At 36.4% G+C, this 22995-nt stretch overlaps 1 protein-coding gene across 5 annotated transcripts; it reads left to right on the top strand.

The window, feature by feature from the left end:
* Window positions 1–1728: 1728 nt before the first annotated feature.
* Window positions 1729–22880, top strand: LOC132034596 (serine/threonine-protein kinase STY17-like). 5 transcript variants are annotated; one of them, XM_059424999.1, is made up of 16 exons: window positions 1729–2033; window positions 2891–3005; window positions 8900–8973; window positions 9129–9248; window positions 11725–11779; window positions 12807–12917; window positions 15155–15205; window positions 16796–16923; window positions 17031–17138; window positions 19457–19530; window positions 19866–20041; window positions 20865–20960; window positions 21956–22036; window positions 22111–22164; window positions 22246–22380; window positions 22450–22880. In XM_059424999.1, the coding sequence occupies exons 1-16, from the start codon at window positions 1834–1836 to the stop codon at window positions 22522–22524; spliced, it is 1653 nt and encodes a 550-aa protein (XP_059280982.1). In that variant the 5' UTR covers window positions 1729–1833; the 3' UTR covers window positions 22525–22880. The 5 variants fall into 5 exon arrangements, with proteins under 5 accessions (XP_059280982.1, XP_059280980.1, XP_059280974.1 ...); XM_059424997.1 differs by having other exon boundaries at window positions 16796–16962; window positions 22456–22880; XM_059424991.1 differs by having other exon boundaries at window positions 16796–16962.
* The last annotated feature ends 115 nt before the right edge of the window (window positions 22881–22995 follow it).

The raw sequence follows: 22995 nt of genomic DNA, 5'->3' as shown, positions 1-22995 counted from the left end.
AACCGAAGGGCACTCCGCGCAAAAAAATGATTTTTTTTTTTTTTTGGCTTATAAGCTGTTAAGCCCATCCAAACAGGCTCTATACTTCCCCTTCAAATAAAATACATCTAAAAATCATGGAGCAACAGTCGTTTTTTTCTGGGCAATTCGCAGAATTGCCCTTCTTTTGGGGTGGTCTTTAAATTTTGCCCCTCATATTTGAAATCTTTAAAATTTGCCCTTCGGCTAACACCCAAAGGTTTCGAGTTCGAACCCGCGCGCAGCAAAATTTTAAAAAAAATTCGCAAGGCGAGTTTAAATTTCGCTATCTCGGACTATGCAGATACTTTTGTTAAGGAATTACAAAGTTATGCGGACCGGCATACTTATGTAATACAGCGACTTGGCATAAGTATGCGGATCCCAAGATAACTTTGATAATTCCTTCACAAAGTTATCTTGCCGGTTAAAAGATAAAAGTTTATGGATAAAGTGGATCCATGCCTACTATGTCAAAGAGTAGGATTTGACCAATTTAACAAGGTGCTTGGCGAACATATTGGATGGTTAGACAAATTATTGGTTCTTGGAGAATCCTGGAGCAAGTGCATACTTCTTCTCAACCTGGAAAAAGCTTGATTCGAACTAAATTCTTGCAATTATTAGGTAATCCTGAAAGAGTCAACTGAAAATTTATGGTGTTTCAACATGCCACTCGACCAAAATATATTTCACAATGTGATTGTGCTTACATACGAAAATCATTGATGCTAATAGGATCATCTGATGGGCTTGAGTGTAGAACCAATTTGTGTTATGTGCAAGTGTTGTGATGAAGAAAGTTTGCCCATTAAAAGTATGTTTCATCGGCATAACTTTGTGAAGGAATTATCAAAGTTATGCGGACGGCATACTTATGCCTTATGGGAGACTTGGCGTAAGTATGCGGATGCAGATAACTTTGATAATTCCTTCACAAAGTTATCTTAGGGTTCGGCATAAAAGTTTATGGATAAAGTGGATCCATGCCTACTATGTCAAAGAGTAGGATTTGACCAATTTAACGATTAGCTTGGCGGTTTATATTGGATGGTTAGACAAATTATTGGTTCTTGGAGAATCCTGGAGCAAGTGCATACTCTTCTCAACCGGAAAAAGCTTGATTCGAACTAAATTCTTGCAATTATTAGGTAATCCTGAAAGAGTCAATTGAAAATTTATGGTGTTTCAACATGCCACTCGACCAAAATATATTTCACAATGTGATTGTGCTTACATGGAAGACCATTTCGCTAATAGGATCATACAAACGGGGCTTGAGTGTAGAACCAATTTGTGTTATGTGTGCAAGTGTTGTGATGAAGAAAGTTTGTCCATTAAAAGTATGCCCCCGCAAGATAATTTGTCAGAAGAAATTATCAAAGTTATGCGACCGCACATACTTATGCCAAGTCCGCCCAAGGTATGAGTATGCACAGTTCGATAAAATTTGTAATTCCTTAACAAAAGTATGTCCCAGATACACGCGATTCAACCCTTATCTTGCGATTTTTTTTTTAATTTTTGCTTGAGCGAGGGTTCGAACTCGGAAACGTGCGCGAAGGGCAAAAATTAAAGACCAAGAATATGAGGGATAATTTAAAGACTACAAAAATTAAAGACCATAAGAATATGATAATTTAAAGACCATAAAATATGAAAAGAAAATTTAAAGACCACCCCAAAAGAAGGGCACTCCGCGCAAAAAATTGTTTTTTTCTTCTACACACGTGAAATCCTTCCATTGTTCTAGCGAGTTCTAATTTTAATTTGGTTGCCTGAAGAGAAGGGGTTTTGGTTTTGGTGTTTGATTTAATGGCGATAGATGATAACGAGAGTTGCGGAAGCCGAGCTATGGAGCCGTCGGCTTCCCCGAAGCATAGCCGGTTACAGAGACAGAAAGTTCAAGTGTTTAATGAAGTGTTGAGTAGATTACAGGATTTGAATCTCGAAGAAGCTGACCTACCTGGCTTTGAAGACCAGCTTTGGCTTCACTTTAATCGCCTCCCCGCTCGGTTAACTTCTCTAAAACCCTATCTTTCCTAATTGAGATAATGGTAAAAGACTCACACCAGGAGTATCACTTTTTTTGCGAGCTTCTTAATTTGAATGCAGAAACTTAATTTGCTCATATTAAATTTCGTCCACATGGCAGCTGACTCATTAATTTCGAGGTGTGTTTTAATAAATAGTTGGTGATAGTTTAGGTAGGAAACGCAAACACTTGATAGTTCAGGTAGGAAACTCACAAAAAAGTGATACTTCATGTTTGTTTTTGACCATTATCTCTTTCTAATTCCTTGGTTCCATGCATATTTTTGTTTGGTGCTTTTTGTCGAATTTAGATAGCTTCTCGTTTTACAGTAATTTGTGTTAAAAGGACAAATTATTTAATACTGGAACAAAATGAGTTGGAATAAAGTATAATGATTATAGAGGAGTATAATTGACCTAGTTTGTGGAAATCAGCTTGTTGATTGATTGATCAATTTGTATACTACTCCCTCTGTTTCAACTCTTTTGTCTAGTTTTGACTTGGGCACGGAGTTTAAGAAAGTGAAAAACATTTTTGAATCTTGTGGTCTTAAACTAATATGTAGAATGTACCAAAATGCCCTTTAATCTTGTGGTCTCAAACATGCCATGTGGAAAGTTAGAATTAAAGATTCGCCAAAAAAGGAAAAAGATATTCTTTTTTAAGCGGACTAAAAAGGAAAGCAAGACAAACAAATTGAAACGGAGGGAGTATATTTTTAATTATAAGGTTGATTTAGGAATTGTGGTTTTTGTTTCCTCTAAATATCTAGTTTTTGTGATCAAATGGGACTGTCTACTTGTAGTGGTGTATGGAGATGACTATGGTTGCATGCAGATATGCATTGGATGTGAATGTGGAAAGAGCGGAACATGTGCTCGTGCATAGGAGATTACTGCAACTAGCGGAGGATCCTGAGAATAGACCTGCATTTGATGTTCGCCTTGTGCAGGTATATTTCCCTTGTTATCTTTTTCCTTATGGTTTTTGGTGCATAAGATGTGCACAAACTGTGAGCAACTAATCCCCGTAAATTACAACAGCAAAGGTTTGCTTTAGTTACCTAGTTGGGTTCTTAGTTCCATACATTTGGTGCTTAGCAGCAGAGGATCTATGATATGGTTCAAATTAGTTGCCAAGACTGAGGAATCTGCCAACGAGCTCTTTAGCCTTTTCATAAGCCGTGCTTATTTCCTTCAACCGGGTCCTGTGTGGTATCCTACCAACATAGTAGATGAAGAATTTTTCTGTACGATTATACATTTCACCCATTTCAGTTGGTTCTGTTATTAGGATAAGTTCTTATTGATTGCACCTAAAGGCTAGAAATTTAATTCATCCTTCGTACTCTGTCTTTCAAATAGAAATTGGGAGAGTTGTACTTTCATGGACCACGATATTCTATCAATTAATTGTTTTTTATTCTGAATGCATCAGTCAGTCAGTTTCCTGCTTCATCTATGGACAATGATGGGAAAAATAGATCGTTATTATTAAGACATAATTTTACTCCTGAAATCGGATCTCCAATCCTTTATGCTTGATATGGATTGTGTGTCCAATCAATTGTTACTGCTAACAGTGCTCTTTGAAAGTTGAAACAATGTGCCCTCTTAAAAATGATAGTGGCTGTAATTGAAACGTCTGCTGGTGCATCATCCCATGGGTTGCTCCAAATAATGGAATTTTAGTAGCTGCATTTGTACATCTTTGTATCTCATGTGGTAAGGTATATTAGGTTTGGCACTTCTATTGGTACTTATCGCATATTTCAGCTATGAGTTAAAAGTTTTAACACCTGTCTGGATTGTTGTTTTCCATCGTTTCATAATATATCGTCTTACTCTTACACTGTATTGTATTTTACTATATTGTGTTGTTGAAGTTATGTTTGGATAGCCTGTGTTGTTTGTTGTGGTTTAATAACATTTTTCTTGTTTGGTTTGAGTCGTTTGACTGTATTGTACTGTGCAATAACAGATAAGTTTACTAAAATACCCTTAATTACCGTAAATATTGGATTTATCAACAATTCAAACTAACAAGAAAAAGGAAAAAAGATGATTGCATACAAAATGGTAAAGTGGCTTGAAGGAGTATCTGTATAAAGTGGGAAGAATAGTAGTACTGATGAGACAGGGTTGTTAAAACTTAAAACTTGATAGTATATGAAACAACCAATTTTTTTAATTTTTTTTTCCGAAAAAAGATAACAAGAAACTAGAAAGTGGTGAGAATGAGAACATGTATAGTGGCGAGGAAGAGGAGTATGAGGGTCTTAGAATATGATGAAGAGAGAATATGTTAATGGGTGGTGTGAGAAAAGAAACGTAAGGTAAAGGGTAAATTGTGAAGGCAGAATGGAGAAAAGTAAGAGAAGAATCCCACCACATCAAATTGGTTGTTCAGTAAAATGGGTCTGTTCATTGTTATGTAACAATGAATTTTACAATTTAATGAATAATAATACTATATTTAAAGTAACAATACAAGTACAAATAGGTAATCCAAATAACCTGATAAAAGACTCTTGAACAGTTCATTCGAAAAAAGCTACGTTTGGTATCTTTGTTCTGGTGTAGAAATCTGTATAATTTAAGTTGAAACATCATGGTTTGATTAGAGCTTCTGTTTGACAACTTTCGGTCAAGAGAGATTTTCTTGTCGGCTTTCAGGATTTTCTTTTCTTAGAGCAGAATATAAATCATCCCTCTTAACATATCAAAAATCGAATTCCTTGTCATATTTGATTCAAATCACGGATCAAAGTTAAAAAAAAAAAAAATTTGTTCATAGATCTGTATCCTAGTCATGTAAAATTTTTCTAACAGCTTCAGTTCTGGCATTGCTGATGGATTTATGTTTTTCCACAGCTTCACATGTGCAATGTCCATCCAGTCATATTCCAGTGCCTTTACCAATGGGGACACTACACTAAACTACACAGTCCTGATTGACTTTACGTGGTGGGCCCCAAGCATCTACACTTTGCAAACCTATCAACATAGTAAAATTTGAGTTATTAGTGTAAATAACATGAAAATAATTCTTTTAATTCACACAAAATCCTCTCAATCGGCTAAAGATGCACACATAAAAAATAATTTCATGGATCATGACATAACTAAAGAGGCTTTGAAGAAAATGTGGTGACTGCCCTTTACATTAATTTCCAAATGGGATTTCTGTAGTAAAGTGTGTTATGTGTAAAATAAAGGGCAGGTCAGTGCACGAAGCATCTCGTATTAACGCAGGGTCCAAGAAAGGTGTGTGTGTGTATTATATATATGTGAGGGTGTGTTTTTGGGTGGGGGGGGGGGGGGATAGACAGAGATTTACCAATTGATAGAACAATCACAAACACCAAGGTGAAAAGATTGTATGAAGCCTTCTTCATAGCCATGTCTTTAGAGTGTCTTAGATTGGTGAGTATGAATAGACTCTATTATGATTTGTTGCTTGTACAAAACCTGGCAACCCCTCTTGAGCTATATATAGTGTAGACAATAAGTCGATGTGAGGTGATTGCTATCTCTATTAATTGGGCAAAAAGGGAAAATAAGTAAATTTGAGGTGATTGCTATCTATATTAATTGGAAAAAAAGGAGGTGATTGAATTACTTCCCACTTAACTGTGATAGCAATCACGTCACGTTGAGGTGTCTAGCATAATTTTTTCTAGTTTACTGATCTTGGTTAAAAGGAACGAAAAAACCATCTAAGTTAAAATGAGCCATCTAACTTCAATTAGTGAATTTTTCTTATTAGCAGCAAAATTCGAGTATGAAGCGCAGCTATATGAATTTATGAAGCGATGACAAACCAATTAAAAACTTGTAATTTTAATTTGGACCTTTTGTTTAGTCTATAAAAAGATTTTACGATTGGGGTTTCGGTTGGATAGAAGTTTTTGGTTAAAATGGTCTAGTTTAATGTTTTTAATTTTTGGCTTAAAAAAAACAGGTGCCATGCTATTAAAAAGTGGACGGATAAACCACTTTCCCACTTGAGTGATTTTTTGAGTGAAATAGACAAATATAAGTAATTTTTTCTGATATAAAAGAAAGAAAAGTAACATGGTTCACCTCTATGGCCTCGACAGATAATTGTTTTTTTCTCCTTTCCTTGGGGACCCCCCCCCCCCCCCTCTCACACACACACACCCCTTTTTTTTTTTCAACTTTTTCTTTTGGTTTCTCATCAGGTTTTTGGTACCCGCATTGGGGGACTTACTAATCCATCATTTTATAGTATATCGTCTTACACTTTATTGTATTTTACTACGTTGTGTTGTTGAAGTAATGTTTGGATAGACTGTGTTGTTTGTTGTGGTTTAATAACATTTTTCTTGTTTGGTTTGATTGTATTGTACTGTACAATAAGGATAAGTTTACTACAATACCCTTAATTACTGTAAATATTGGATTTATCAACAATTCATACCAACAGGAAAAAGGAAAAAAGATGATTACATACAAGATAATAAAATCAGAATAATAATAGTGCTGATGAGAAAGGGTTGTTAAAACTTTTAAAATTTGATAGTATGAAACAATCAATTTTGTTTTCGAAAAAAGATAACAAGAAACTAGAAAGTGGTTAGAATGAGAACATGTATGAGAACCCGCAAGGGTGGCTCAGTTGGTTGAGCATGGGGCTTTCATAATGGAGGTCTCAGGTTCGAAACCCCTGCCTACGACAGCAGGGGATTTGCCTTCTGGGTCGAGCTCATCGCACGGGGCTTGCCTAGTGCGGGTTATCTCTCCTGTGTGGTTTGCGAGCTATTGCACAGGAGCTGGGTTTACCCTGTGCGCACACGAAGGGTAGTGGCTGCGGGTTCCCATGTCATTAAAAAAAAAAAAAAAAAAAACATGTATAGTGGCGAGGAGGAGGAGTATGCATAGAATATGATGAAGACAGAATAGGTTAATGGGTGGTGTGTGAAAAGAAAAGTAAGGTAAAGGGTAAATTGTAAAGGCAGAATGGAAAAGAAAACTAAGAAAACAATCCCACCACACCAAATTGGTTGTTTTGTAAAATGGGTCTTTTCATTGTCATAACAATGAATTTTGCAATGTAATCAATAATACTACTATATTTAAAGTAACTATACAAGTACAAACAGGGAATCCAAATAACCTGATAAAAGACTCTTGAACAGTTGACTCGAAAAAAGCTACGGTTGGTATCTTTGTTCTGGTGTATAAGTCTGTAAAATTTAAGTTGAAACATCATAGTTTGATTAGAACTTCTGTTTGACAACTTTCTTAGAGGTCAAGAGAGATTTTTTGGTTGCTCTAAGTTTCTTTAGGCTGATATCGTTAAGTTAGTCAATGTGATGGTGTTTATTGATTTACATTTTTTTTTGATCAAGTGTTCGTCGATTTGCATTATCAATGTGTCCTGTTACCTGGAAAGTAAAATTAGACAGTCTTATGGAGAGTCTCTTTTTTTTTTTTTTTTTTGGATTGTGAGACTGATGTTCGGGCCACCTCATATGGAAGTCTTATATGGTTCTAAGATGCTTCTTAACACCCAAGGAACTGACGCTAGAATTTAGAGCTTGTGGTTTTGAGGCTTGCAATGGAAAGAGGCTTTATGTTGGGTAAGAACAGGAGGCTAGAGAATAAGCAAAAAGCATCCCTTTACTAGATTTAAATTAAAGTACAACAACAACAACAACAACATACCCAGTGAGTCCCACAATGTGGGGTGTGGGGAGGGTAGATTGTATGCAGACCTTACCCCTACCTTAGGTAGGGAGGTCAACATTCCGGAAGACCCTACCAAGAAAAAGCATAGGAAAGGTTAGATACGGGTAAACAATTCAAAGAAATTATGAAAATGAAAACAACGAAAGTGAATAAGTCATGATAAACCATTACGTGCAAACAGATACTCGCAGAAATCAAGGGGCAAGAAACTAAAGATTAATGCAACTAATCGCAAGAAAGGATAAACGCGACTACCTATTAGCCTTCTACCCTGATCTGAGTCTTCCATACCCTCCTGTCTACGGTCATGTCCTCGGTTCGGAGATGCGCTATGTCCTGTCTAATCACCTCTCCCCAATACTTCTTCGGCCTACCTCTACCTCTTCTGAAACCGTACATAGCCAGCCTCTCGCACCTTCGCACTGTGGCATTTATGTCTCTCCGCATCACATGCCCAAACCATCTCAGGCTCGCTTCCCGCATCTTGTCCTCCACCGAGACTACTCCTACCTTGTCTCGGATAACTTCATTCCTGATCCTATCGCTCCTAGTGTTCCCACACATCCATCGCAGCATTCTCATTTCCGCCACTTTCATCTTCTGAACGTGAGACTTCTTGTAGCCGTCAAACTCCGCCCCATACAACATAGTCGGCCTAACCACCACTTTGTAGAACTTGCCTTTGAGTTTTGGTGGCACCTTCTTGTCGCAGATTTAAATTAAAGTTGTGCGACTTATTACGATAAGACTGTTTCTTTTGGTATACGGCTTGTATACGGGGACTTCCCCATGTGTTAAAAAAAATGCTAACCTTATTAAAAAATAATTACAATAAGACTCTGTGAATAGGGTGTACTGCGCCAAAGGTTGGGAATGGCACTTCTGCCCAGATCTATGATTGCTCTACAATACCATAGATGAGATAAAGGAAAAGTCTCTGGATATACTGTCCATGAGATGAGGCAGGGAACCAAAAGAAAAATGAATTATTGATTAAATTAAAGAACTATCCCTATCAAAGTCCAATCACAAGAATAATTGCCATTTTAGAATGAGATGCCTAGTTTAAGTCGAGTATAATTGGCAGATTCTTATCATGTGTGACATCTCACCTAAAGATGTCATAATGCAGGTGCATCCCACGTACAATGGAATCTCAACCAACTCGGATGATGTAAATTCTTCAGTTAAAGAAGAATACCCAAGGTGTGTTCTTTGTTAAGCGTTAAGGTTCGTCTTTTTTATATATGTTTTGATCTTTTTCTGTTAGTTTCAGACTTGTGATTTTGTTTGTCCTTTCATCCTTGAGTTTGAATTTATTTTTTCTGCCATCGTGCTTCTTCTCTGCCTCCACCTCCCAGCGTCCATCCTCCTCCAACATTTGGTTCATCAACAAATCTACAGCCCTTTGAAATTCATGATAATAATGCTCATGTACATGATGGAGAAAGTGATGTCAATTCAACTTCACGGACAACCAGGTAATGTTTTCCGTAACCTTTCAACATCTTCACCTTTTATATTCTTATTGGTGCGTCATAATTTCAGGTTAGCTATTTGATTTATGACGCGCTTTCACGACTGTCAGTATCTCATATATACATGCACAGTTAGCCCTTTCTGGAAGAGGAATGAGAATACTTTTTGCGCTTACAAAATGTACATTAGGAGTATGCTCCACTTGGATTATATGACGAGTGTGCTTTAAGAAACCTTAAACAAAAGAATTTATTTTCAAACATTATAGATATTTCCATGAAGAATAATTTATCACATACTTTTCTTGTGTAAAACAAGAAAATAGAAAATAAGAAAAGTTATATTTTTCTCATGCAATCTTACCTAACAACAAAAAATAAATCTTGTGCAATCACATTTTGGACAAAAATCAATCTAATGAATTGTCTACAAATGAGTAGTAACATTTGAATCAGTAAATATAATGATTATCGCTATTGTATTTTAGGATGATTCTTGATTGATTATAAGATTTAAGGTTTCGTGGAGAACCATTTCATTTTAAAAAGGTTTTCTGGAGAACCAGCCCGATTCTTTTATTTGCGTCCCACTGCCTTTCTCAAACTACAGAAGAAGTGGAGCCCTTCTAAGGAATCTGAGCTTGAGCTTGACTGGTCGGGTTTACCTATTTTACAAAGGCAAATTGTACATGACTTTCAGGTCTACCTGAATACTTATTAAGCATTGTCAATTAAAATGTAAAAGAATCATGATCCTAATTTCTAAAATTCAACCCTAATTATCACGATATCCAATTACTTTTTTCTCCAATTACTTTTTTCTCCTGCATATCAAATTGTTTTAAGATATTAAAGTAATAGGTTCAGAAGAGAGCATGTAAGAATCTGTGTCTGACATATAACAGCAGCGTCTGCATTTATTTGATCTTCAAGTCATTCACCCTCAGCATAGGTCTTGCCTCTTTGCTACTCTATCAATCCCTAAAGGGGTAGTTTGTTCATGGGATAAGGGATAGTAATCCCGGGATAAACTGTGGGATTAAATAATTCTGGGTTTGGTTGAATTTTCGTTTCCGGTATAAGAAATCACGGGGTTAGTTATACCACAATTTTGGTACTTCGTATACCACATTCAATGTGGGATAACAATCCTGGGATAAAACAACCAAATGCCAAAAGTGCACTCCTCTAAAGCTCTTCTTCCCAAAGTCCTTTAAAAAGACCAAGGTTAAAAGTGGAAATAAAAGTTTATCCAAGTTTATCTATTATGGAAAAAAAGTTCATGTTTTATATTATACTCCGATATCCCATTGGAGTATAATCCCATTTTTAATTCAATGAACCAAACATCTATAAAAAAGCAAAAAAAGTATGAGCCCGTTTGGCTTAGCTTATAAGCTGTTTTCAGCTTTTTTGAGTGTTTGGCTGGCCAGCTTATAAGCCATTTTGTGCTTAAAATAAGCCCAAAAAATAAGTTGGCCCGTTTCGCTTAGCTTAAAAAAAGCAGCTTATAAGCCAAAAAAAAAAAAGTTGGGCTAGCCCAATTTTTTTTTTTTTTTAAGCCCATCCAAACAGGCTCTATACCCGCTAAATAATTCCGTTATTATTTAATCTCCGTAGTATAATCCCCACATTATAATTTCGGTATAACTTGTTTGCAAATCAAATGACCCCGAAAAGTATAATTTCAAGTAGATTGACTTCTCAGCTTTGCATTACAGAGAAAGTGACACTTATATATCTCGCAGAACAGAATGTGATACGATGAGATAGAATGCACTAGAAACAAAGACAGGAAACGGGCTACCTACTCTTAACGGGCAAAGCGAGCCCCTTTATTTTGAATTAAAGAATTCAGAGTCAATCAAATCTCCCCAAGTAGGATTTTAATGTACAACCAATCGGTTAACAACCGACCGCTCTACCACTGACAATCTAAGTACTAATGTAAGAAACGGCTATAAAAAAGTACTAAATGTAATCCTTATAAAAAAAAAAAAAGTACTAAATCTAAGAATTGATTGCTTAGTAGTGGTAGTGTTCTTTGGCAACAATTGTTGCTGGTAGACATGATGGTTGAGGGATGAGGCAGATTTTTGCTTATGTCGTCATGATCGTGGTGAGAAAAGATAGAGAGGGAAGAAGGATGGAAGATGGTCACAGTAACAAATTTCTGGTGGTGATGTTAACTGATAGATGGGGTTGCAGTGAGAAGGAACCACCTCTTGTTGTTAGCTTATTGAAGAGATAGAAGAGAAGCATGGGGCTCCTGGGGTTAGAAATATCAGTTAGATTTATGACTATATATGAGTGGGAAAGCAAGTAAATTGCTTGTTCTTCATGACTCCTGATCCTACCGCAAGTGAAATATTCATTTGTGAGATAACCATTAATAACATCTCTTCTACAATTTTGATCTTTTTTACAAATTTTCCTAGCTGTATTCAAGCAGTATTCATGTACCATTGAATTTATGTAGGCCCATGCATGAGATTACTTTTTCAACAATTGACAAGCCAAAGTTGCTCACTCAGGTAGCTCTCACTTGTGGCAATCTTCGTTGCTCCTTACATGGTACTTGCACGTATACATTGTAACTGTGAGTTTTCATAAAACCGTCCTTGAATATTTAGTGTTAGGTGTTAGCATAAATTTTCTGAGAATGAACTAGGCCTCTGAAATCTACTGTTTGCGCATATACTGACATAATTTAATCTGGTATTACAATCTTGACATATGTATACTGATAAAATCTGTAACAGAAGTTAATTCTCATCGTAGTAATCTTGAAATCAGTTACTGCATAATATCACAGCCTATTAGTATGACGTTCTCAATTTCTTTCTTTTTGGAGGGCCTGTATACAAAAATCATAGTATCACAAAAAAGGACTGTCTTTGCCGAACAAAAATTATCTTTAAACTTAAGGCACCAGGCAGTGGCGGAGCCGAGGATTCCGTTAAGGGGATTCAATTTCTATAAAAATAAGTTTTATCATATCAAGCTTCTGTTTCAAGTTAAGGGGATTCAACCATTGTACTGATCATGCATTTTATTATTTTTTGCTGGTAATAGACATGTATAATAAGTAAAAAGTTTGTGCAAGGGGTATCATATGAACCACCTTGCTTGAATGTGGGTCCGCCACCGGCACCAGGATAAAGATGTCTCACCAACTAGAAGGTTTCGGTACGTACGTCCTTGCACTACTCCAAACCTATGTTTAACCCAACTGGAATACAAGTTGTGCTTTCATAACTTCTTAACCTTCCTAAGGCTGTATCCCTCTTAAAATAGAAAGACATCTATTAGAAATATTGAGATGATTTATATGGACCAACACCCTTGTGTAATTGTGTTATCTTATTTGCTCTTCTATCTCAGGCAGTTTTGTGGTTATTTCATTGATTAATTAGACCACATTAAGGTGGTTTCTTGTAAGTTATAATTGGTTAATCTAGAAGCTTCCATATATGTTTCAGTTTTGGGAAATGTTAGCATGTTATTTTTTTATCTCATCTTCTTTCCTCTTAAAAATTAATGTTCATCCTGGTTTTCCAGTTGACTTCTATAGTTTCTGAGATTGGTCTGAACATTGAGGAAGCTCATGTTTTCTCGACGGTTGATGGTTTCTCCTTGGATGTCTTTGTGGTTGACGGATGGCAGTATGAGGTACAGTGTTTATGTTTCTTTCTATGGAGAAGCAATTCTTGCTATCCATTTGAAAGGTCTATGTTCCATTCTTCGGTTTATACTTATTTGACTGGCATAGTTGTTGTTTTACACACAAATAATTTGGAAGAGGATTACTTTGTATTTGCAAGTCTGAAAGTAAGATATTGATTTTTTCCTTTTTCTTCTGACAAAGACATTTACATTTTGGACCATTTCCTCCTGGATTGTTGGTTGGTTCAGTGTTGATTTGTTTGTTAATTAGGATTAGCTTGCAATTCTTTTCCATGAGTTTCTGCTGTTATCTTTCTCATTTTAGACTCATAAAATTTCATTCAATATGGTTTCACTTAATTGTTGAACACTCAAGTAAATAAGATGCTGCTCCGTTTTTGAGATGCAACCTACATTCAAATGTGGGAGTATATTGTATCCTTCTTGTTTTTTGGATAAGGTAAATGATTTTATTAATAAATTAATAATGGGAGGATTCCCTTGTACAAGCATTATACAACAAAGTAGATAATCTGCGACATAATATGAATCTGCATTAAAGATGCTCGATCTTTTTATACAAACAGATCTCATGGGTGCACCAAAATTAAACTAGAAAAGAGAGTCTATTCCTCAAATGGACATAATCATTCTCTATCCCCTTGAGTACTCTCGTATTTCTTTCCTTTTACAGGATCGACATGAGTGCTAGTGAGGTCACATTCTGAACTATCTGGTGTTTCTGCCTCCTCCTAAATTTCCAACTGGAGAGTGCTTCCTTCACTGTGGCCAGCATTGCAGCCTGAACCATCTCTATATCTAACACCACAAGCAAATAACCACCTAACAATGTAGAGAGAGGTGGTCCACATCTTCACCAAACACTATCTGACATATGTGATCTGCCTCTTTCTCAAATTCTTTGCTGTCAATATTGCTCCTATCGCTGCCAACCTGCCAGCCGAGCAAAAGAACACACCTTTCTTGGTGCCCCTGGAATCCAGACCATTAAGTATGAAGAAAACCTGATTCCTCCATCTCCAAGAGCATTGATAATATGATTTTACTGAAAAGGGTCCATCTGTCTCCACCCCTTGCCTTCATGAGTCCTGTAGATATACTTTTCCTGTAAAGCATTTCAATCAGGCCTCGGCAACTTCCCAATGTCAAAAGCTCCTCCTGACCCTTACATCCCAATATACTCCCCCTTCTTGTACCATTCAAATCTATTATGTTGTCATTCCTTTGGGCTTGATATATTATAAATGTCTGGGTATGTGTCTCAAAGTTCTTTTTCCGCACCACTTGTCATTCCAAAAGCTGATTCTGCTTCCATCCTCTACCTTGAAGGTTATGTTGCTGATGAAGTTTTCCCGTCCTCACATAGTAATACTTCATATTCTGAACCCTAGAGGAGTGGAATATTTTTAGGCCTCCACCCCTTGCAACTCCATACTTTTCCTCTATCACCTCTCAAATAATTCATGTTCTTTCCAATCTTGAATCTCCCCAACTATTTCCCTAATAGGGCAAGATCACCTCTTTTTTCTATGGGTCCCAAGATCACCTCATTTTTTGCGGGGAGAAGTAACGTCATCCCAACTAGTTAGGTGGAACTTCCTAACCCCATTTGCTGAATCCCATAAGAAGTTGATTGGAGCCTTTCCAATTTAGCTTTGTGACACTGGCCAGTGCCGAAACAATGACAACGTATGTAGGGATGCTCGATAGAGTGCTTTTAATTAGTAATGTAGGGATGCTCGATAGAGTGCTTTTAATTAGTAATACTTCCTACCCCCTCGACATATGCCTCTTTTGCTATCTTGGTAGCCTCTTCTCGACTCTCTTGATCACCGGGTTTCCTGTTGCCTGATCCTTGTGGGAAGCGCCCAACGGTAAGCTGAGATAAGTAGTTGGAAGAGCTCCAACCCTGGAATTAAGCACTGTGCTAAATTCTCAATATAGTTTACCTCATCTATTGGAATGATGTTTGGCACTGCTTGGTGGAACCACATAAGAATTTGTCTAAGGACTAAGATACAAAAAGCAAAAGTGTCCTCCGCGAGTAATAGACCTGAAACCCTCATTGTGCATTTCCCTCCTATCGCTGCAAAGAAACCCCTCAAATAACCACATCTTTGTTCTCTTCCTACAATCACAAGATTTATAAAGTATGTGTCTGCCTTTTATTTTAGCGGTGCTATATACTTCATACTTATTCTTTTTTTAATATTAAATTCTAGGAAACAGGGTTGCTGAAGGGTGAGCTGCAAAAGGGAATAATGAGGAGCAAGGTAGATATTCTTGTCACTGCTTGATATGGGAATGAATGGCACTTGGAATTATCTTCTATTTATTTTATGTGCTTCATGTCAATGTCTTTTCTCTTCCAATATCAAGGTGTTGGTGCCATATCTTACTTTTAGTCGTCCATGTTGTATCTTACTTTTAGTAGTCTAGTGCATCCTATAGAGAACTCCTGAAAATAGTTGATTCTCAATCTCTGTTGTCATGAATGGACTGGTCATAATTGCATTAATTTGAATTTGGCATGTCTGTTAAGTGTTCCACATTGGTGGAGGAAATATGCTATTGTCTCCTTATATGGCCTTGGCAATCATCATCTCATCTGCCATAATCTACAGCTTTTAGGGTTGAGTTAGACCCAAGGTCTTAACAATGTCCGCTGGGAAGAGGTTCATACTTGTTTATTTAATTCATGAGATCACAAGTAGTCGGTAAACCATTGGAAGTTAAAAGGAAGAAGAAATGTGTGACTTGAAAATAAAGTCTCGCCTGCGCTTCTCTGATGCTTTCTGTCATTCTTACTTCAGTAAAGTGAGAAGTCTTGCTTAGGAAGGTTGACGTTGATTTAGGACAGAGGTATAGTGTGATCTCCAGCAGAGCAATCCTATTGCTAACTGTCCTCAAATCAATTTCAGTTTTCCACTCCCAGGTGGAGCCACGAATTAATGTAAACAAAATCATGACATAAAAAATAAAAACAATTAACGTAAACTGAACTTACGCTTGATGTATGTATTAATGCGAGGAAATAGGACTATAAGTGACATATAATATAAATCTTGGCTGCAATTCTCTGAAAGAACATATAATCCTCGACGTAATTTGGAAAGCTTGACTTATTTGTTACTTGAAAGCTTGGGCTTACATCTATGGTAGAACGATGATGATTGATGAAATCATAGGTTGGTAGGATACTTGTGTTAAAACTTAAAACAAGGCTACCTGATGACGGATAACTACATGGCGGATAATATGATTACTTATCCACTTACTAATCTATCCTTCTGGAACTCTTTTTCATTTCAAAACTTCTAAAAAAAATATCTTAGATGAGTATGTGAGGAAGAAAAATATTGTTACGCATTTTAACTATGTTAGGTTTCTCTGACCAGCTTGGCTTTTTCAATTATCCATTTAAGGTTGTCTATATAATATTCTATCGGAAAAAAAAAAGGTTGTCTATAGGACTCTCTTTAGGTAATTATGTGCAATATGCATGTGGTTTTTGTTATGAGAATGATAAAAGGACATAAACATGTATCTTTACAAATGCAAATACATGTTTGGTAGCCTGTATCTACATACACTTACAGTATTCGGTCGATAGTCCTCTCTGATGTTTTTGATATTTCTTCCACTCCCTGTTTGTCTCCTTTTTCTTGTAACATGACATCATAAGAATATCCTATAACTAAAAGGTGATGAACTACCAATTTGTCAGAAAACAAAAGGTGATGAAATTTTCTATAACTTTTCTCAGCACACGTTTTCTCTGTAATTGGATGCTTACAGACTGGGGTTTTATATTGGACATTCTGTTGGTGGCAAACTTGTGATCTTCCAGTGATGTTTTTCAGGAGCAACCACAACATTCGTTGGCTGCTATGAACGAGCAAGGTCAAACAGTATCTGGATCAGTTTCTAACTGTGTTAAAATACCTACTGATGGAACTGATGACTGGGAAATTGATGTCCGTTTGTTAAAGTTTGAAAACAAAGTTGCTTCTGGATCATCTGGAGATCTGTATGATCCAATCATCTTTTTCTGATTTCTATGAGTTGTAGTCAGAGGATTTACAGAGTCTCTTTCAGGTATAAAGGCACATATTGTAGCCAGGAAGTAGCTATAAAAGTTCTGAAGCCAGAGCAGTTGAATATGGATATATTAAAAGAGTTCTCACAAGAGGTCTTCATTATGAGGTGTGTCAGTCATATGTTCAGGTTCATTCAATGAGCAACCATTTAGGATTTACAACCTCACTTATGTTCATTCATGTGAAATGTGACACTGTCCATGATTTACAGATTAATCGAGACCAGATTGTTTTAATGCTTCTTGGGATAGTGGCTTACTCTATATGAAAACAATATTCTCTACTATTAGAGAATGTTCTTATAATTTTCACTTCTTGGTCCCAAATTGATATCCTGTTTATCAAGTGTCAACTAACTAATACCTGGAGTAGAATTAAAAGGTGATACAATATTTCTTCGGAGAATATGATTTTGATTTAAAACTTTCTTCGTAAAAAGTACAACAAAATAGTATATTCAACTAAATGACTCTGAAAAGTGAAATAGGACATTCAATTTGGGAAGTAGGGAGTAACTATTTTCACTTTAGTGCTTGAATTGGTGATATTTTTACATGCATGAACATGTAAACTAGGTATGTCATTACTATTTTCTTTTTCTTTAACAGGTGATAAAGTTTGTATCATAAACCAGTACTTAGGTAGTACTGAAAACCCCAATTTACAAGAGATAGATACGTAGAAAAGAAAAAGAAACTGAAGAGATTACAATCCGAACAGGAATCAAAAACTTCTAGGATTGTCTCTGTATCTACAGAGTAAGACTTCGCGCACCAAAATTTTAAAAAAAGAAGAAGCAGAATACAGTTAGTTTAATCTTCTTTATTGTGTTACATCTATTCTCAAACATCTGGCATTTCTTTCTTTCCATATGTCCACTATATAGAGGTCGGAATGATGCTCCAATTATTTCTGTCCCTTGCCCCAATTCCAGCTTCCTCCCAGCTAAAAAGAGGATCAGCAATCTTTCTAGGCATTGTCCAAGATGCCTCTGCAATTGATAAAATCTTCCATAGCTGATCTGTGACTTTGCAGTGTAGGAATTGATGACCTAGAGCCTGTTTGGATGGGCTTTAAAAAAGCAGCTTATAAGCTGTTTCCAGTTTATAAGCCAAAAAAAAATATAAGTTGGTGTAGTACAACTTATTTTTTTTGGCTTATAAGCTGTTTTCAGCTTATAAGCTGCTTTCAGCTTATAAGCTGCTTTAGATAAGTTAAGCCAAACAAACCCAATTAATTTTTGGGCTTATTTTAAGCACAAAATGGCTTTAAGCTGGCCAGCCAAACACTCAAAAAAGCTGAAAACAGCTTATAGGCAGCTTATAAGCCAATCCAAACGGGCTCCTACACTCTCGGTATCATCCCCACATAAGAAACACCTTGAGCATAAAGAGGTTCCTCTCTTTATCACATTTTCATGCATCAACACAGCTTCATTGGCTAACAACCATGTGAAACAAGCGACCTTGTAAGGTATCTTGGCCCTCCATATATGTTTCCAAGGCCATTCAAAGAACTGAGAAACTAGCACATTCATAATCTTATAACCTGCCTTCACCATGTAGAGACCCTTGCTATTACCACTTACCAGTCCACCACAAGCAATCTACTCCTCCTTGCATTCCTTTGAAAGATCCCAGGAGCTTCTAGAGTTCAGCTAGTATAGGAATCTCCCAATTATTCATCATTCTTCTAAACAACAGCCCCCCTTGAGGAGACTGCCACTGTCCTATTTTGGTGTTGAGCAAGAACATACAAATCAGGAAAGGACTCCTGCAAACTCCTATTTCCTATCCACTTATCTTGCCAAAAGATGGTCTTGTTGTTGCCATTTTGCCGTCCGATGGTAGAATGGTTCTTTATGAAAGGCCATAAAACTCTGATGGACCTCCATAGACTCACTCCATATGGGGTATTGACCTCCTTGGTAACCCACTTGTCCTGCTCCCCATATTTGTTCTTGATAACACTTCCCCAGAGAGTTTGTTCTTGGGAGTATTTCTATAACCACTTTGATTTCAAAGTTTTGCTCCGGTTCTTCAGATTCCTAATGCCAAGTCCTCCTTGTCATAAATCTTTTCTGTAATTGGCATTTGGCTTTTCACAGTAACAAACATCATACTCAAGGAAGGATTAAGCTTTCCATGAAATTCTGTTGTTTTCCATAACTTGATCTCATCTGAAAATCGTCCGCTAAGACAAAAGATTCTCTTGTAATTGATAAATAATCTTTCTAGATTAAGTCACCAAATGCCAACCTTCTTTGCATATGCAGTCAATTCGTCATGGACATGATTAAACTGCACTTTGGCTTGAGGAATAATGGCAAATCCCAAAAATGTTGGAAGTGTACTTGTGGATTTAATTTTCCAGTATCTAAGTTATTATTTCTTTGTTGAGATTTTTTGTTAATTCCTGTTGTAGGAAAATTCGGCACAAAAATGTTGTTCAATTTATAGGGGCATGCACTCGAGCTCCAAACCTATGCATCGTGACTGGTATAGTTCTGAGATTTCAATATATTAAGCTTGAAGTATGATGATATGTTGTATTAGAGAAATGCTGGGTCTAGTTACCTGTTCCCAAAAAAAAAAAAAAAAAAAAAAAGGAATGCTGGGCCTGTGTTGATTTTTGTTAATTGTTCATCAATAGATCTATATTTTCATTATGTTACTAGCTGGTGGTGGGGTGCATCTGTTGAATTTGCCGAAATTTTGAAACATATCTCTTAGCTACTAAACCACATTCTATCACAAATTATTTTGAGTACCTATGGTATCTGTCTGTCTCCATCATATTAATTAAAAGCTGCATTTCGATTACTCTTGATCAGAGTACATGTCAAGAGGAAGTATTTACGACTTCTTGCACAAGCAAAAAGGTGCCTTTAAGCTTCCTACTCTCCTCAAGGTTGCAGCTGATGTTTCTAAGGGAATGAATTATCTGCACCAGAATAACATAATTCATCGGGATCTGAAGACTGCCAATCTTCTAATGGATGAACATGGAGTAAGTCAGGGATGTATCTATACAATATGAGAAAAGCTGGTCATGTAGTCTTAATGTGTCTACTTTTTGAAGTTTGGGATATCATTTCATTGCTTACTAAGTTATTCAGATTACTCTATCCCATTGTTAGAAACTTTTAAAAAAGGAAAGACAGGCTTGTCAAGGTTAGAATTTCAATAGCATTAGAGAATATGGAGAAAACATTTCTTGTATAATTAGGCTATCCAAGAGTATTGAAGCAAAATTGGGAATATATGAAGTTTTTGAAGTGCATAGTTACCTCAAAATGGGATTCAGATCCTTGAATGCGTTACTGATGAAGATGATGAGTTAATTCAGAACTTTAGTCTAATTTGGTTGGGATTGAGGCATAGTTATTGTTGTTGGTGAAACAAGAGTTGTTAATAGACTACAAAACGAATTATTAAGGACAAAGAATAAGTTAACGAGATCTAAATGTCAAATCACATGCATTTCACTTGCTACTTAATCCTATTTAAATTTCAATGAGTACTATCAACAGAATGCGAGCTTGATCAATAGATAACTCAAATTACATCAAGATTACAAAAAGGTGCAAATGTTGCACTCTAAAAATTACCATATTGTACTAATATTCTTGATAATGTCTATATTACTCGTCCCTGTATTCCAAGGAAATAAAGCAATACATTTTCCTTAAATCATCCCAATGCTCTTTCAACTTGGTACTGGTCCGATCCGAGTTGTCTGGCAACGATCCTCTTCCACTCAAAGGGCCCCCCTCTTTGTTTTTTAACTGTGTATTCTCCTTGATTTGAAGATGCATTTCTCTCCTGTATAGGTTGTTAAGGTAGGTGATTTTGGGGTCGCTAGAGTGCAAGCTCAAACTGGGGTGATGACTGCAGAAACTGGAACATATAGATGGATGGCTCCTGAGGTGTGCAAGATGTAAATTTCATATTTTTCCCAGCACTAATTACAATATGCTGAATTCTGTTTGAAGTCATGGTTCTGATATTGTAATTTTCTTGTTCACATCATGCGTGATTGCTCTACCAAAAATTCCTTTTATTTCATGCTAACATTTTGTTGTTCCCCAAGACAGTTTAAAAATGAGAGGATAAAGTTAGAGGAGGTCATATGAGATGGTCTGGTCACGTCCTACATAAGCCTCTGAATACTATGATGATTAAAATTGTTAAATGGGACAAGGTATATCAATTGTCTGAAAAGAGCTAAAATCTATCGAGATTAGCTAATAACATACCAGAATCAGAATGAAAGCTGAGGATCCAGATATGAGAGGTCAATTTAGGTCTCTAATTGTTTTCTTAGACTTACGTTAGGTCTCTTGTTAATCTGGAATATTTTCAGTATTGTTAGAGATCTATACATCAATATAGCCATAAGTATGAGTTTTTGAATACCACTAGTTTTAGAAACATCTAAAACTGTTTCTAAAACTATAATCATTGGTGGTTGAATATTGGAATAAAATGGATCCAAATAGGGGTAGAATGGATATAGATTATTAATAAAATTGACCCCAACTAGTTGGGGGCTGGAGTTGTTGGTTGATTGATTGATTGACTTAATGAAGTCTGATTGTCCCCTCCAAGCTGTCACTTTCAATAATGTTTTACTGAGTTTTTGGTTCACTTTTCTTCAAATTCCTTTTACAATTTGTCATGCTGAGGGTTTAAGATTCTGCTGAGTATCATGTTTAGTATTTGGCATCTTTGCTTTTTATTTTTTTTACCATTCTTTTATATCATCCCACTCCACCATTTTATTTCAGTAATGTTGAAGCCTATTTTGTGCTTAACCATTTGTTAGCAAGGTAGTTTACTTCCACCTTATTTATCAAAAAATAAAAAGGTTTACTTCAACCTTAAAATGGTTTCTCTTAAAATGGTTTCTCTTTGTTGAAAGGTAATCGAACACAGACCATACGATCACAAGGCCGATGTTTTCAGCTTTGGTATACTGCTGTGGGAACTTCTGAGCGGAGAAGTAAGTTTTACTGCTACACAATGTCACCTAGTATTTCTTTATCACTCTGACTTATGTCGTGTACGACGGGCCAGATACCATATGCACACTTAACACCTTTACAAGCAGCAATCGGCGTTGTGCAACAGGTAATATGCGTGTCATTGTAAATTTCTAGTGAAACCTTCTCTTGTTAAGCTATCATTCCTCACTGGAATGATAATTATCAGGGTCTACGGCCAAGAATTCCCGAACATGCTCATCCAAAGCTTGTGGAACTTCTTGAGAAATGCTGGCAGCAAGATCCCACTCGAAGACCTGATTTTTCAGAGATTTTGGACATTCTGAAGTGCCTAACCAAAGAGGTATGAAATTTACACCAGTAAACTTGGTTTTGTTGAAGTTCATTTTTAGCTTAGTTTTATATGCTATAGAAACAGGCTGGGTATGATGGGGAGGACAAATCAATTGATGGCTTTTTCCCGGCTCGTAAAAAGGGCCATCACTGACATTTTGGTCAAAGATATGCTGGTGCACGGGCTTCAGGATCTGTCACAATGTGTAGAGTTTGAGATGTCCAAGGTTGACCTAAATTACCTTTTGAAAATCATGGGCTTTATCCAATTTCTGCTTAGCATGTTTTCTCTCTTACTCTCTTTCCTTTTTTCTTTTTTGTACTGTTCATATTCTAGGTGCACAGAGGTAAGGAAAATTTTGGGAACTTTGTAAGGATACTTTTGAAATTGCCGTAGTTCTATATTTTTCTCTATTTTGCTTATTCAGAGTTAGAAATTGGTCTCAAGCGTGGCTCATGGAAATATTGCCTTGGGAGTATATAGTTAAGTTACCCAGCCTTTAACGGAAATGCTGTTATTCTATTTAGAATGTCAAGAATGCCTTCTTAGATTAGAAGAGATGTAGACAAATTTGGTAAACTATATGTTTAGTCTAAAACTGATTTGCATTTTCTTTATGAGCTG

Source organism: Lycium ferocissimum, chromosome 2 (assembly GCF_029784015.1).
Source record: "Lycium ferocissimum isolate CSIRO_LF1 chromosome 2, AGI_CSIRO_Lferr_CH_V1, whole genome shotgun sequence".
Taxonomy (NCBI): Eukaryota; Viridiplantae; Streptophyta; class Magnoliopsida; order Solanales; family Solanaceae; genus Lycium; species Lycium ferocissimum.
Note: the sequence above shows the minus strand (reverse complement) of the source record. Positions and strands in the feature narration are given on the sequence as shown.